Source organism: Aulonocara sp. 'chitande type north' Nkhata Bay, linkage group LG7, assembly GCF_057382095.1.
Source record: "Aulonocara sp. 'chitande type north' Nkhata Bay isolate Kocher_YH1m ecotype deep benthic linkage group LG7, A_spYH_male_GT1.1, whole genome shotgun sequence".
Classification (NCBI taxonomy): Eukaryota; Metazoa; Chordata; class Actinopteri; order Cichliformes; family Cichlidae; genus Aulonocara; species Aulonocara sp. 'chitande type north' Nkhata Bay.
The window spans coordinates 42,253,769-42,269,165 of NC_141350.1; the positions used below are offsets into that span (position 1 = coordinate 42,253,769).

General features: G+C 40.5%; 1 protein-coding gene and 1 long non-coding RNA gene across 2 annotated transcripts in view; both read right to left on the reverse strand.

The window, feature by feature from the left end:
• Positions 1 to 6,199, reverse strand: part of LOC147325787 (transmembrane protein 132C-like) — a 183,562-nt gene extending 177,363 nt beyond the window's left edge. The window contains exons 1-2 of the mRNA XM_086300485.1: positions 5,798 to 6,199; positions 5,162 to 5,353 (exon numbers count right to left, since the gene is read on the reverse strand). Coding sequence (XP_086156611.1) covers positions 5,162 to 5,210 — 49 coding nt within the window. The 5' untranslated portion in view covers positions 5,211 to 5,353; positions 5,798 to 6,199. The remainder of the gene's footprint in view (positions 1 to 5,161; positions 5,354 to 5,797) is intronic.
• A 2,396-nt stretch (positions 6,200 to 8,595) lies between these two features.
• On the reverse strand, positions 8,596 to 9,266 carry LOC147325790 (uncharacterized). Its single transcript, XR_015130588.1, has 3 exons — positions 9,113 to 9,266; positions 8,869 to 9,039; positions 8,596 to 8,789 (listed from the first exon to the last, which is right to left on the reverse strand). It is a non-coding gene; the product is annotated as an uncharacterized LOC147325790 (long non-coding RNA).
• Between the last annotated feature and the right edge of the window lie 6,131 nt (positions 9,267 to 15,397).

Below are 15,397 nucleotides of genomic sequence, written 5' to 3' on the forward strand. Positions count from 1 at the left end.
ATATTTTCTGGGCACAGTCTGGATCCCTGAGTACCATTTATGCTAACCATGTCTTTTATGACCACAGTGTCAACATGTCACAAAGCTCAAGTCATCTCAAACTGGATTCTTGAAAATGAAAAATAGTACATGATACTCCAATGGCCTCCGAAGTCACCAGATCTCAACAGAGCACCATTGGGATTTGGTGGAACAGGAGTTTGTCATCGTGGATGTTAAGCAAACAAATCTGCAGCAACTGTGTGATGCTATCACATCAATATGTGCCAAAATGTCTGAAGGATGTTTCCAGCAACCTTGTTGAATCTATGCCATAAAAAATTAAGGTGGTTCTGAAAGTAAGGGCAAACTGTACCTAACAAAGAGACGAGTGAGTTTAATATTTATGTACAACAACTTTTTCCAAATAGTTGGGATACTCAGTAAAATATAAATAAAGCAGATAAAGACATCAAGTGTTGAAAACACTTTTTTGTGTGTGTTTTATTTGAAAAATATATGATACATACATTTTAAATCTGATGCACTTGTTCCAAAACAGCTCTGTTTGAAAACCGCAGAAACCAATGAACCTGTTGTTACTCGTTATAAACCTGTTGTTACTCGTTATAAAATTTTAGCTTTCTTTGTTAAATTTTTCATTCCACAGTGGATTAAATGTTTTCAGTGGATTATATTTATGGTATTTAGCACTCGTCCCCTTGATAAAGTCTTCAAGACCGCCCCTGAAAAGGACAAACATCTATATATCATTCAGCATTAATGGAACCTAAGTTACCCACTAATACACCCCTGTAGCATCATATTATTATTGAACAAGCCAATGATTGCTCTCCTCTTCAGCTCAAAGAACGTGTCATCCACGATTTCCAGAAAGAAATCAGAAAGAGCATCTCAATTAAGCTCATAAAAATAAAAAAGGCCAGGAAAAGTTAGCGGTATTCCAAGATTTTTTTTGCATATTTTTTCTTGTACGGTAATAACGTAACTTGCATTCCCATAGCAACAAACTGAAATTGTTTCTTAACCCTTTAAGACCTACCATAGAACCAAGTCCGCCAGAGCTTATATTATATTTTTACATGGTGTGGTGCCATTTTTGGGAGCATTTCAAGTTGCTATACATCAATACAACCATTACAGCCTAGATTTTAATAATATGTCTGCATTAAGTGCATAGTAATTACATAAATTGCAAAAAAGTGCAATAAACTACAAAAAAATTGAAAATCGTTTTTGTTTTTTTAACATATATTTCTAGTTAGAGAACTTTAAGAGGCGTATCCCTCAAAACTGTAAATACAAAATGTTGCACAAACTAGTTTCCCACCACAGGAAATTTATTTTGAGTGTCTTCATAGTTTTATTTTTGAAATACACCAATTTGTATATACTGCAGGAAAAACGAAAATAAATATTATAGTGCAAATTTGCAAAAAAACAGCATATGGATCAAAATAAACTATTTCCAGCAGTGCAATATTAGTTCTAAGCATCCCAGAAACAACACAGAAAGTCATAAAGTCAAACATAACCTTTAAAAACACCAGTATAGGCCCATGAGACCCTGATGGTAAAAAACTACATTTCCGCGAAAATGACGTCACTTCTGGTTTCGGGCAGGTCATGGCGGACGTGCGATAGTTCGCGCTGACGTTGCAGGAAGTGTTATGAACAGCTGATCGGAGCGGCAAAGCGTGTTTCTGGAATATCATGTTTTTGTTGCTGCAAGTGCTTTTTATGCAGTTTTTGCAAAGCTATATGTGGAAGGAAACTGTGACCTAGGACAAGCTGGTGGCATAAGAAGTAAGTACAACTCCTCTGGTTTCATATGCAAAAAAAATTACTGCGCTAGCTCACGTGGTTGCAGTGCTACTGGGATTTAAAAGTAGTTGCGCGAAACGGAGCGTGCCCGCTCTGACCGGTTTTAAAGGGTTAAAGACCTCCTGAGACCACTCAGTGATTTTGGAGCCCAGAGATCACGGCCACTCAATATTGGTTTTTAGCCTTGTCCCCTGTGTACAGAGATTTCTACATTTTTTCTCAAATATTTTAATAACATTATCTACTACAGAGCCCCCCACATGCTCTATTTACATTGAGAACTGTTGCACTTAAATATGTGAACAATTTCTATGTCATTTTTTAAAATTCTGAACAATTCAGACTGAGCTTCCCTGTATCATCTCAGAGATGCAAGAAAGACTTCTATTTTTATTAGCTGGAAGCAGCTATCAGTCCCTACCTTAATCAAACATTTCTAATCCTTATGACTAACTTGACTGTTGTGTTTTGACTATTCTGTTTGTTGCCATGGACAAATAATGCTGAAAGAAAGCATGTAACATTTTCAAAGACGATGATCTTTACTGAATCATATAATTTTAACATTGTTGTTTGATGATAGACTGGAATAGACTTAAATAAACTGTGTTTACACTGGCATTATGTACTTTATATGAGTAAATCAACTCTACTGTTATTGTTTCAACACAATATTGCGTGTGTGTTTGTGTGTGTGCTCATGTTTATACATCTTTGTGAGGAACAAAATTTCGACTGTTACAATACTTGAGGGAACCAACGGCCCCTTATGTGGCCCAAATTCCAGGCCTCACAAATTCGAAGGCATTTTTGAGGCTCAAAATGTGGAGGGTTAGGGTTAGGTATTCAGTTCTGATGGTTAGGGTTAGGGTAAGCGGTTAGGGAAAGCATTATGTCAATTAGATGTCCTCGCTAAGATATAAAAGGCAAGTGTGTGTGTGTGTGTGTGTGTGTGTGTGTGTGTGTGTGTGTGTTTAAGTGAGAGCACAAGTGAGCTATTATTAAATTAATGCTGAATGAGTGTTTTGGTTTTGTAACTTTTCAACTGTCCATTCCAATTTCCCCATCGACTCTGGCCAGACCCACACACATACAAAGAGCAGGCAAACTTCAAGTGAGAATCCTCCCACGTTTAGTACAGTGCCCTTTATGCCAGGCACTTAGGTATCTTTTTAGTGCTATGATGAGTAAGTGATAATAAAAACTGTACATTGTGCAAATAAGGCAATTTAAATGGCAGTGCCATATGACAAAGTGAAGGAAAAAAAACATCCCTGTAAAGGTAATTTTTCACCCCGATACTTTTTTCTGTTTGACAAAGAGCTCCAATCTGCAAAAAGTGCCAGCACCACATCCTATTGCATGCCAGGCTGTAGATATTTCCAAATGTCCTGATGGCTACTCTGACAGTATGTGAGTGTGTGTAGGTATGCTCTACAGTATGTGCCTGTCAGTGTGCTCGCCTCGCAGAGACAACCTCTGGGTGAAAGCAATCAGGTGGCTGGAGACATAATATCCTCAGAGACTGTGAACAGCAGGAGGTTGACTGACAGGACAGGATCTGTTTTTTCTTCTTCCTTTCCACTTACACCTGAAGAGGCTGACCAAACTGATGAGAAATGGATCAATCTTTGGATACCTTCATATTTTGGAGTGGCTTTCAGCTTGTGAGGAGAATCACTTCCCTCAAGAAATTTTTTTTTTCCCCCAAAACAATTTTCAGTAAAACGAAAAACTTTTTTTTTTCTAATCAGGAATTCACAGAGGGCATCATCACTAGAAAGGAGTCCATTAGAGCAAATGAGGAAAGTCGTTACATGATCACAGAGATTTGTTAAAGCAAATTCACAGTTTAACCAGCATCAAAAAACGCACAGCTCTGGTAGGTTCAGCAAAAAAGCAGCTTTGATACAGTAGATCTGAGAGATATTTACAGCAAGAGTTTAGGTCACATTATGAATATTTATCACTATTTGCACTTCTAAGTTATATTTCTTCTCCTAAAAGAATATAAATGCCTCTGCTTATGTCTTTTGTATTCCAGGAAAGATGTGATTTGCCTTGGATTAAAACTGGAAACAGAAAGATTTGACTCGTTCTGAAGGTGACAGAAAACCAGGAAGACTCAGTAACATGTTTTAACCTGCTGTCTGCTTTCAGCTGCTTCCTTCAGGGGTCGCCACAGTAGATTATCTTCCTCCATCTCACTCCATCCCTTGCATCCTCCTCTGTCACATCAACCCTTTGCATGTCCACCTTCAGTGCATTCCTCTCTGTGGTCTTCCTCTTTTCCACCTGCCTTCTTCACTAATGTCCACTATCCCTCCTCTGCACATGTCCAGACCATCTCACCCTTGCCTCCTTTAACTTTGTCTCCAATACTGTAGCCTACTTTAACTTTTACTAAAAACTAGCTATGCCCAACAACTTAAAGTGACTCTTTAAGCATTACATACTATTAAAAGTTAAACGTAACCTAATTTACCTGAATATAGTCTTTGGATACATTGTGTATTTATGCAAATGAATGCTTTGGATAATGAGGTTAAATTACTAGTGTATTATTTTTAAGTTTGTGTGTTAATGAATCCAACTTTAAGCTGTCTGCGTTCAAAAATCTGCACATAAATTTACACATAAATACAGAGTAAGTGTTTTGTATTTGAGGCTAGAGATGATTTCTACCTATAGCAAAGTAAGAGAGGATGTTCAACATAGAGCTTCAAATAGCATTTAAACACTCTGGATTAAACTGATTTTCCCTGGATTGGCATTTTAAATCGAATTTCTCCACAAGCCTGTGCAATTTTTAAAGTCACACAAAGCTTCATCTCACAGTAAAATGCATACACTTAGGCATCCTGAACACAATGGCTGTCGCTCACAAGTACACATTTACCCTCATATATTATTTTTTCCAAGAGCAGAGCAGCTCAAACTTAATGAAAAGATGCATCTCTTCTGCTTTGCTGGGTTGTGTCTGCAGCCTGTTGTTATTCCTGGTGCTCTGCAGTGCCACACTCACACACTGCATCCTGCTCCAACAACCAAACCCACACTCTCTCTAGGCAACTGTCATCGTTCATTCATGTTAATATTACACGTCATTTTGTATTCTGCCACAACAGCTTACAGCTAATTATATGTCTCATAAATTATATATGTCCTGCTGGCTGAAAGGACATCATTTGCATTTCATTAGGTGAATGAAATCACTCAGCAAAGGTTGATGTATTTATAGTGTCTCTTATTTCATGACCATTAACTTTCATTTCCATAAATCTTGTGCAGATGTATGAACACAAGTGCTCACTGTGGTTTCGCATGGGGGTCGTACCTGTGCACAGGAGAAGCGCGGTGAGTCCCATCCACCGGAGCGGCCCCATGTCTCTCCTCGGACTCGTGGTAATTCGGTGGAAGCCGGATGGATAGCTCCCTCAGCAGAAAGCAGCACAACTTTGCACACAATTTATCCCCTCTGAGCAGTTCTCCATTTAAAGCAAAACTGTTGTATTCCGTCCGAAACCACCTGCCATCACAGACATGAACACAGAGCGTCACCCCAGTGAAACACAGAGCATGTAGAGGGCAAACAGCAGGGAAGTAAAGTCCGCATTTTTCGTTTTCACTCCCAAAATGGAGAATTTATATTAATCAACTTCTTTTTTCTTTCAGCTTAAGGTTTTTTTTTTTCACCCACAGGACAAAACAGGTGCTTTGGGACGCGTGAAAACAAACCGTCTGTCACAAATCGCACCCAGCACCCAAAGGATGCTCAATATTTGGCAGACCTCTGCTGAATTTGTGCCATAATTTTAACAGCTTAGAGTCTCACTATCTTTCTAGAAAATAAACACGTTTTTTTTCAACAACTGTCGAGTGGGAGGCAGCGAATAAAGCAACGCAAACGTCAATCAAAGGAAATAAGAACAAGTGTGTGAAAGTGTTGCGGTGTTTCTCTGTGGCTTCTTACCATTTCTCTTATTGCACAAGATCCGGGCGCCGCGGTCTCATCCAATGTTGGCATGTGGTTTGAAATTCGAGCGGCTTTTCCTTATCAGGCTGCAATTTGTACATATATATAAATGTTTTCCCTAAATCAACGAGGTCAGCAAAAAAAACAATCCTCGAAAAAAAAATCCAAACACTTTGTAAGACATTCTGTTTTCTTCTTGTTGTATTTCACATAGTGGTGGATTTACAACGGTCCAGATCGCCTTTGTAGTTCACGCGGAGGGCTAAGTGTCGTACAGGACTTGTATTATCTCACAAATAGTCCTGCAACTTTGCGCACGGCGAAGACGCGTGCACAGATGACAGCGAGCGCGGGAGAAAGGCGGTGGTGAAGCGGATCCTGTTGCCGCTATGTAGCCTGTAGTTGTGGACCGGAGAGTGTTGGTGCAGAAACTGAGGGGGTGGAGGTGGAGGGAGGTGGAATGGGACGCGCACTCCTGGCTGAATTGGCAAATTAGAGGGTTTGCGGGAGTCACGTCAGCAAGTATAGTCCCATCAGTTTTCTAAAGCTCAGATCACGAGACGACAGCGCTTTCTGTCCCACATCGTTGGAAATAAAGATAATAGTAATCATAATAAATAAAGTTGGCACATTAGAAAGGAGCTTGGCACCTCACGATGCAGGGTAATTACGCTGTTGGTTCGGGGGCGAAAATGAACATATACACGTGACTCACGGCGGAATAGACACTAATTAGAGTTGTCCCAGTGGGGAATGGAGATAGGAATTATTTAACACTGTTTGGAATAAACCGATTTTTACATGAAAAGCTCAATGTCATGTGCACTGCCTTGCAGGAAAAGACAGCTTGAGGCACGCGTTTACGTTTAAAGCATTTTATTAAAAATAAAAAATCAGGTTCAGCTGGTTAATTATGGCAAAACATAATTTCCCATTTCTCCGCTCGTGCCTGTCAAGTTGGCTGGACAGCGAATGTACACTTGGCGAAGAGAGAGTGGAGCACTGCAACCTGTTGTGCCACAGGTCGTTCATGAGAACCAACAGTGCCCTCTATGGGACACCTCTGACTGCAAACAGCTGCCCTGGCTCAGCTTCGTGACTCAGACCTTGAGAGTGCTGCATAATTATGAGTGTGTCTTAGATCAGCTGCAGGCTGAACATGATGGCCAACCTAACATGGCACAACGACATCATAAACACTACTGTTATCAGAGCTTGAGCTCTGGGTTAAAGAAATCAGTGACATTTAGAAGATGGCGCATTTAACCTTGTTTTTCTATTCTGCCTTTTTCAGTGGATGGAGCCGATCAATAAAGAAAAATAATGTTTATCCCAAAATCTCGCCACAGTACTCTTGTTAGTATGTAAAAAGGTTAGCTAGTGAAGATTTTAAAGTCAGCGTTCCCTGCTGGGTGAAAGCCCAATGGCCAAGCTGTCAGTGTTCACATTGACTATTCTTTAAGAGAAAAGTGAACAGGCACACAAACCAGAGTCATGTTGAAAAGTATCAAAAGGGTGACCCTGCAGCTCAAGCCTCTTCACATCAGTGCCAAACACCGATTAAAGACCATCAGCAGAGCAATGGAGGGACCCTGTGGGTTTGAAGGACAAAAGTTCCCTCCTTTATCCCCTTTCCTGCTTCTTGCTCCCTGCTCCTATAGCACCATTCAAGTAGAATAAGATATCAAAAGAGAAACAAATTATGCTTTTCCCCCGCAAAGCACAGCGCCAGAGGAGATCTTCCCATAACACACATCTGATTCGAGGTTAACATAAAAGATGAACGGCACATTTTATTGTTGCTGGAGTCTTGTGCTGACTTCCACGATGATGTACGGCTTCAGCTGCTTTCAGGATCTTGGCGTGTCACATCTTCTCTCAAGCGGCAAATCCAAACATATAATTATCATTTCCTGCACTCTATTTACAGAAGCCACTATATGTCCTGTAATATGTTATTACTCTAAAAAGAAAAAAAGGATGCCTGAATGATGCCAAATTAATGCTTTACAGATCGCTAAGTGGCGGAAGGTGTTTGCCAATATTCATGTTAGAACCAGCAATCAAAACAATGTCACCAGCTAAAAAGAAGTATCCTTGAATTGTTTCTTACTTCTCTGTCTAGCTTCCTTCCTCTTTGATTATGCGTCTCTTCACACTTTTTTACAGTCGCAGACATATTCTGAAACATCGTGGCTGCGACCTAAACTAATCATTTATGGCTGCTTGTGAGAAGTTTATTGCACTTGCATTGCAAGTTGATGAGAACATATCACATGTTAAACGTCTGGTTTGAGCAACTGTGCGACTCACACGCAAGGTGTTCATGAATTGGATTTTTGCATATAGCTGCATTAGGAAGAATTGAACTACTGTTAATTTTACAGAACTAAAGTCATCGGTTTCACCTAACAGTTTGCACAGTGAGTGTTTAATAAAGAAATGATAGAAGAGGCAAAAATACACTTAAACAGATTATCTGATGCCAGTGTAAGGCAAGAGATGAGTTTGGGCATGATCCTGCTCAGACACATAGCCTCCAGGAGAAAGCTTGACTGCCGTTTTCCTCCTGGTGAGCATGAGTCCCATGAGATGACACTTGTTTGCTCTGAGCGTCTCCTGGTTTTGTTCTGGGACTGGTTGCTATGCTGCATGCTTCAAGGCATCAGCTCAGCTTGCAAAATGGTGAGAGGTTCACTGAATGGGTTGACTTTCTTAGCATTTCTCTCTCTTTTTGTCACGGCTCAACGGCACGAGGGAACAGGGATGGACACAGGCACAGAAACCAACCCGGAAGCGAGGTGACAGAAAACAAATGATTTATTTCCGCCCACAGGTAAACAAAGGTGAAACACAAAGCGACGCCACCACACTAGTGGCGCGTAGGATTCGTCGGTGATAATGAGGGCGACCTAGACACCTCTAGGAGACGGCTGAACAGCGGGGACAGCGGGGAGGTAGAAACAGGACTAGGTAGGGGCCGGGGGCACTGGAACAAGAGGAGATCACGATCAGAGGGATCCAGCAGACAACCAATAATCCTCCGCAGTTGAATTGAATTGCCTTACTTGGTTTCAGATGGAGGGGACAGGTGGAGCGGAAAACCCGGAAGCGGTCGAGGCGTGGGGAGGCAGGCAGGTGAGCGGTGGGCCGGCAGGCCACGTTGTGTAAGCAGCTGGCGGCCCAGGTCCAGGAGGACGGGAGCGAGGGGAACAAGATCTCCACTCCGGGTGCTATCGCTGAGGACAAGAAAAGACAGGTCAGTCATCACACGGCGTTAAGACAAGGTTTAGGATGCTCCACTGAACTAACATGGGAATAGCAGATACTCAGGCGATGAGTGGTTGAGAGCGCAGGTCTGATATACCGCTGGCACGATTGCTCACAGGTGGTCAGCCAGGGAGGGGCAACCGGACTCCGCCTAAAGGAGGAGGAGCCGCTGTCTGAGACCTGCAGGTGCCCAACCAGACCATGACACTTTTTTCCCTTTCTTCTAAGGAGCCACAAAAATTGTGATGTTTGTCTCATACAACAGGCATGACCAGAAGGACAAACTCTAAGCATTCAGTTCAACTCAGTTTTATTTATATACTTCACACTTTACCTTTTATACTTCACCTCGAGGCAATAACAGTTCCTTCACTGTGCTTTATGTTGCAAGGTGAAGGCCCTGCAATATCTGAGACAAACAGATGATTGCCTTATGAGCAAGTAGGTGGCAATAGTGGAAAGGAAGAATTCCCTTTAAACAGGAAGAGATCACTGCCATCTACTGTGGCTGGTGGGGGTGGGAGGGTGCAGCTGAAAGAGATGAGAAAAAAAGTAGAACATTGGGAGACCAGGATAAAACATAAACTATGGGACCAAGTAGAAAAAGAGATGAGTGGAGATGAGCGGCTCAGTTCATTGTGGGACTGCTCCAGCAATCTGACCCCATAGTAGAAAATAGTATATAGTACCAAAGGGTGGTTCAGGGAAATCCAATCCACCCCTACACACTGTGGATACCCATTAACCATTGAACAGTACAGAGCCTTTCAGCAGTGGAGCTATGCATTTAAATTATCATCAAGACAAGAGTGACACGATGAATGATCTCTGTGGATCGGAGACAAAAAAGATCTGTCACTAGCAACTGTAGTTATTCAGGGACAACTATTTTACTCATATCTTAGTTTTTTAAGTTTATATTTTGTTAACTGTGTATTTGTGATTAGTTGTGCCTCTCAGTTATCTTGCGTTTTTCTTGAAGTTGCTTACAACATACAGACAAATGTACTGGGCCACCTGCACACTGGAGCTGTTCAGCCATAAAAAAACAGGTTATGACGCTCCTGGTGCTCAGTTTTCCTGCTGATGTTAATGCCAGAGGTAGTTCACAGCTCTGCAGTTAGTGTGTGTGTGTGTGTGTGTGTGTGTGTGTGTGTGTGTTGGGGGGGGATTGCTATGCACCTCAGTGCTTGGCGACCGTGCTCTGTAATTTTAATTTTGGTCGTCCACTTGGTGGCTGAGTTCCTGTGGTTATTAAAATTAAGAGGCATGGCTCAACACTTTTGTCCAGAGATATATGTATGATCTCTGTATGATTGCCATGCTCCCTTATCCACTAAGTTCAGGAACTTTTTATGTCCTGTCAGCAGTATGCATTTGTGTAGGTTTTAATGGAACATTGGCATGGATGCATAAAACTGGCATCTAGAGGGGCTCCTCGTGGATATTTCAAGCATCATATCCTTCAGTTACTGCATTATGGCTCATTTTTATGCACCAATTTGTGCCTAAAATTGGTGCATGAAAATTTTAAACAATTTGTGCATCAAATCTTTATGCGATTTGTGCATAAAATATATGGAGGTAATCTCAGTAAGACTTTTCTATCACATATTGATACGCAGAAATTTATGCAATATGTGCACATCAATATATTATGGAAATGTGTCAATTAAGTGAACACACAAAATACAGGCAGAAGGTGGCAATTCACAATGTAATGGAATATCACATAAGTCAGCAGTAAGCATTCTGTAATTCTTACTTTCCTCAAGTAATAATATCCATATAATGTCCTAATATAACAACCTCCTTTTCTCTTCAGGCTCCTCCATGCTTATCAACCTGACTGCATGCACACTGCATCAGAGGAGAAGAGCATTTGCGTCTGGCGGGATAATTACCTTTGCAAAAGAGTGAGTCATTGTATGAGTTCATAATTCATATTAATATAGTTTTTTTTTCTTGCCTAAAAAAGACCCAGTTATGAAGCAAAAATGAAACACTCCTGTCTATGTATGAGTGGCATTTTATCGACTTTTATAAATTAAATAATTAAATAAAAGATTCTTTTTCTGCTTACAATCATAAAGAATTGCAGATATTCTCAACATTTAGGAGGCAAGTGCAGGAGCCACACTGTGCAGAGCTTTGTTTTGCTGCTGGGATGGAGGGGGTCTTCCTTCCAACCCCAGTTAGATCGTAATGTAATGTCTTAAATTATCATTTTTACAAGACACTTAAGATGCTTGTGTCTGGTTTACAGCAGTCCTTACAAGTTTTCAAGTGAACTCTGATAAACACGACTCAGAGTCTCATCTCTTTTTTACAGGGTCGTCCGTCTGACATGGGCACTGTTAAAGTGCACAGACCTTGCAGTGCGAATTTTCTTGCAGTCATGTATTTGACAGCTTTCTGCCAGCCTGGGATAATGTGTCGTGTTCGATCTGTTTGCCTATACTGCTGGCATTACAACTAAAGTTCCTGTGAGCTGGGATCCATTGGTAAACACTTATGTGGTATTTCTTTGGTGCGGTTCCGTTCTCAAGTAAGTCTGTGTGGCTTCTTATGCAGCAGTGGAATGAAGTAACGCATCTCTTCTGTCAGTGACCCATACATCATAACGGAGCAGCATAAGTGGCGACGCTGAAAGAATCCTAAACGGTGAGTGTAAAGGCTGAGTGGAGTATTAATCGCACTGCACTTTCTCTATAAATGTTAAATTGAGCTGGTTAGCTGTGAGCCCAGCTCCATTGTTAAGGTTTTACAACAAAAGATACCGCAGTTCATGTATTTTCTTCATAATGCAGTAAAACCTGAACCCTCCTACTTAAAGAGTAAAGGGGAGACAAAAGGAGTGAGTAAGCACTGATATGATTAAATATCCCCCCAATATCTCTCTCATACATGCACATACATAAACACACACACACAATTTAGGGTCATTACCAGAGGCTGACCTGATTAGGGATTTAAAAAGAGAATTGTTTTATGCCCTTCTCGCAGCAGGGGCAACACAAACAAAACAATATCATAATGTGCTGATGAATGAGAGTGGAAAGACAGACGCACAATGACGGCGATGCGTTATGAATAAAAGATCAGATGCCGCTGCGAAACCCGTCTTCCTTCACATTGAGATCCACCTTTTAGGTATTCTTCGATGCAAATGAAGGACCGAAGAGTTCAGAGACAGAGTGTCAATGTAACTCATTGAGAATGAGAAAGAGATAGAGGAAAACCATTAGTGAAGGAAACATATTGTCAAGCTGATTTATCTCATCACAATGCTTTCCACTTTGACTACTAGTACAGGGATTTGTTTCCCCTAAATCTGTGCTAGGTTGGAAAATACCTCCAACCTGATGCAATAATGTGATGGTGCGAATGGATGGGGTCAAATTTTTTCAGACTCGTTCTCAGAAAAAGTGTTACTGCCAAGCAATCCAGCAGTCTTTTAGTTGGAAGTTAACGGCATGTTGGAAGCTTCCTGCCAGCTTGAACTTTGACAATAACAGAGTGCTCCTGAAAGCCAAAGGTTTCAAAGGCAAAATGATTGCTCACTGTCTTGTAAAGCTAGGTGAGATCAATACCTGCAAATTATTGTATTGTTTCAGTATACAGAACTGAAGAAATGAATAGCCTGGTTCACAGTGATCTCTGTAGGAGCGCCTCATTCAGTTGTTTAGTGGAAGAAAAAAAAAACTAAAATAAAAAAGAATAATTTGAATGTGGGGACACATACAGCAGTGTTTTTTAACTATAGGTGTGGTGTCATTGTGAGGTTGCACGAATACAAATAAACACATTTCTTAATTACAAACCATAATTCTTTGATTGGTGAGTCCTACTGATGGCCTGATTAGAAATCTATCTTGACTCCTCTGTCAGGTTTCTGCTTGCACAGTTTTGTAAGTGCATCCAATATTTTCCAGCTTCATTGCTCATCTTGAAGCAAACAATATTTGGATATACTCCAAATCGCTACTGAAAGTCACCCACATTTGTCTGTTCAGAAAAAAGATGAAGCCTTTAGTGTGAGGCGTTTGGAAATAAATCAGCTGGACTTCTTTAAGTTTCCTGAAGAAGCTTCTTCAGTGCTAAAACCAAATGGTGGCGAGTCCCAAGTATTTAATCCCTAGTGGGAGTTGTCCATTCTTTCCAAGCTCCTTAACATGATCTGGATGACTGAGAACCTACACAGACACGATGGAGCCTTTTCTTTTCAAAACGTATTTGTGCACAGAGCACAGAAAAGAGCTAACTCTAAAAAGAGAAAGCAAGGATGAAACTTCCCACGAACAGACTTTTAACAAATGATGACAACATTTAAACCGCATCAGTGCACGAACCTCCTTTTGACTGTAGCGTGTTTCCATGGTAGAAGAGAATTAACACAGGCTGCAAAACATCATATAAAATAAAATATAAGAGACGCATCTCCCTTATTTGCTGTTTTCATATACAGGATACCAATTTAAACAGCTTGCATAGATGTGGGTGATGTCCACAAACACTGCCAAAGAAACCTCAATTAGCACACACTTATCTCAATATCATTAACATCAGTTTAGTCCTGATCCTATTTTTGCTATACATACAGTGAGCTCTAATTGTAGTCTATCCTTGTGGCTGTCTGCTCTTCTCTAATTGTGTCTCTCTTTTTCTAGCTCACATGCACAAAAATGTCGAGCCTGCATCAAGTTGTGTGCTAATTTGAAGAAAAGATTTCTCTTGTAGCGGTTCTAGTTTTTCAGGTGATTAGTGTTAGAATTTCTTGAGGACTCATCAGCTGGTTCACTCACAGAGCATGTGTTCTCTTCGAGGCAAAATCACTGAAGTATTGATTAGCTGTATCACATCGTTGCCACTTCCACTGGGCAGACTCAGAGCAAGGCTGTTAGCTGCTATATTGATTAATGAGGACAAATAGATGGACGATATGCCCCTGCACCAAATAAATACTTATTTAATTCCCCCGGTTAATACTTGCTTCATTTTTTTGCCTTTGACTTAAGTGGTTCCGGTTCATAAACCTCAAATCATAGTTACTCCTGTTTAATTTGTTTTATGATCATTTATTGGGTCATGCTGAAAGGTCATTTTTGATTATTTTGTATGTATTTCTGAGAAGCGTGGTTTGTGCCACAGTGCTCCACCATTGTTCAAAACCTTTAAGGATACCTCTATCATTTGCTCTCTGACAATATGCATGGGTTTATTAAGACCTGGCTACCCATAGCCAGTAGTAGATGTAGATGTGAACCAGTTCTTGTTGTTTGTTTCCAATGCAGACTGCTTGACAGTCAGTGTGTTCAAGTGCTGACAGTACAGCTCTATCGATTTTATTATTTTTATATTTCAATGTTGGTGAAAATTTCTTTTCTTTCGCTTTTATTCCTCACATCTTCTATTTCTGTCAGTTTTAATACCATGACTATACTAACACAGCAGCACAACTTCTAAAACATCACGCGTTTGTCAAACTTCCTGCCCTAATGCTTTTCATATTTGTTGTTCCTTTGACACTCTTGTTTCAAAAGCTCTAGCTGAAAACCCTCTACAGCCACTCTGTCAGTTTTACCTTTTAAAGGGATATATAAATTTAAAGGGGAGCCTTGGATTTATAATACACATAAAAAATTAGAGCACCATTATGAAAAGAAATAAATGTTTTATCTTGAATAATGTACCACTCTTGTTTTTGCAATCCTAGGGCACAATTTTTGTAATTTAATACACAATTAGAAGCCACTTTATTAGATGTACCTCTGGAGTTTAAATTCAGCAAGGTACCAGAAATATTCCTCAGAGATTTTTGTCCATATTGACATGATAACATCACACAGTTGCTGTGGATTTGTCAGTTGCACATCCATGATAAGAATCTCTTGTTCCGGCACATCCCGAAGGTGCTCTAATAAGATCCCTTGACTGTGGAGGTTATTTAAATACAGTGCACTCACTGTCATGTTCAAAAAAACAGTTTGAGCTTTGTGATGTGGTGCATTATCCTGCTGGAAGCAGCCATGGGCAAATATCGAAAAGGTCGGCAACAATACTCAGGTTGGCTATGGCACTGAATCAATGTTCAATTTGGTGCTAAGGAGCCCAAAGTATGCCAAGAAAATATTTTCCACACCTTTTCATCTCTACCACAGTCCTGAATTGTGATACAAGGCAGGATGGATCCATGCTTTCATGTTGTGTACACCAAATTTAGACCCAACCATCTGAATGTTGCAGCAAAAATTTAAGACCAATCAGACCAGGTAAAAATTTTCATCTATTGGCCAGAATCCATGTGAATTGTAGCCTCAGTTTCCT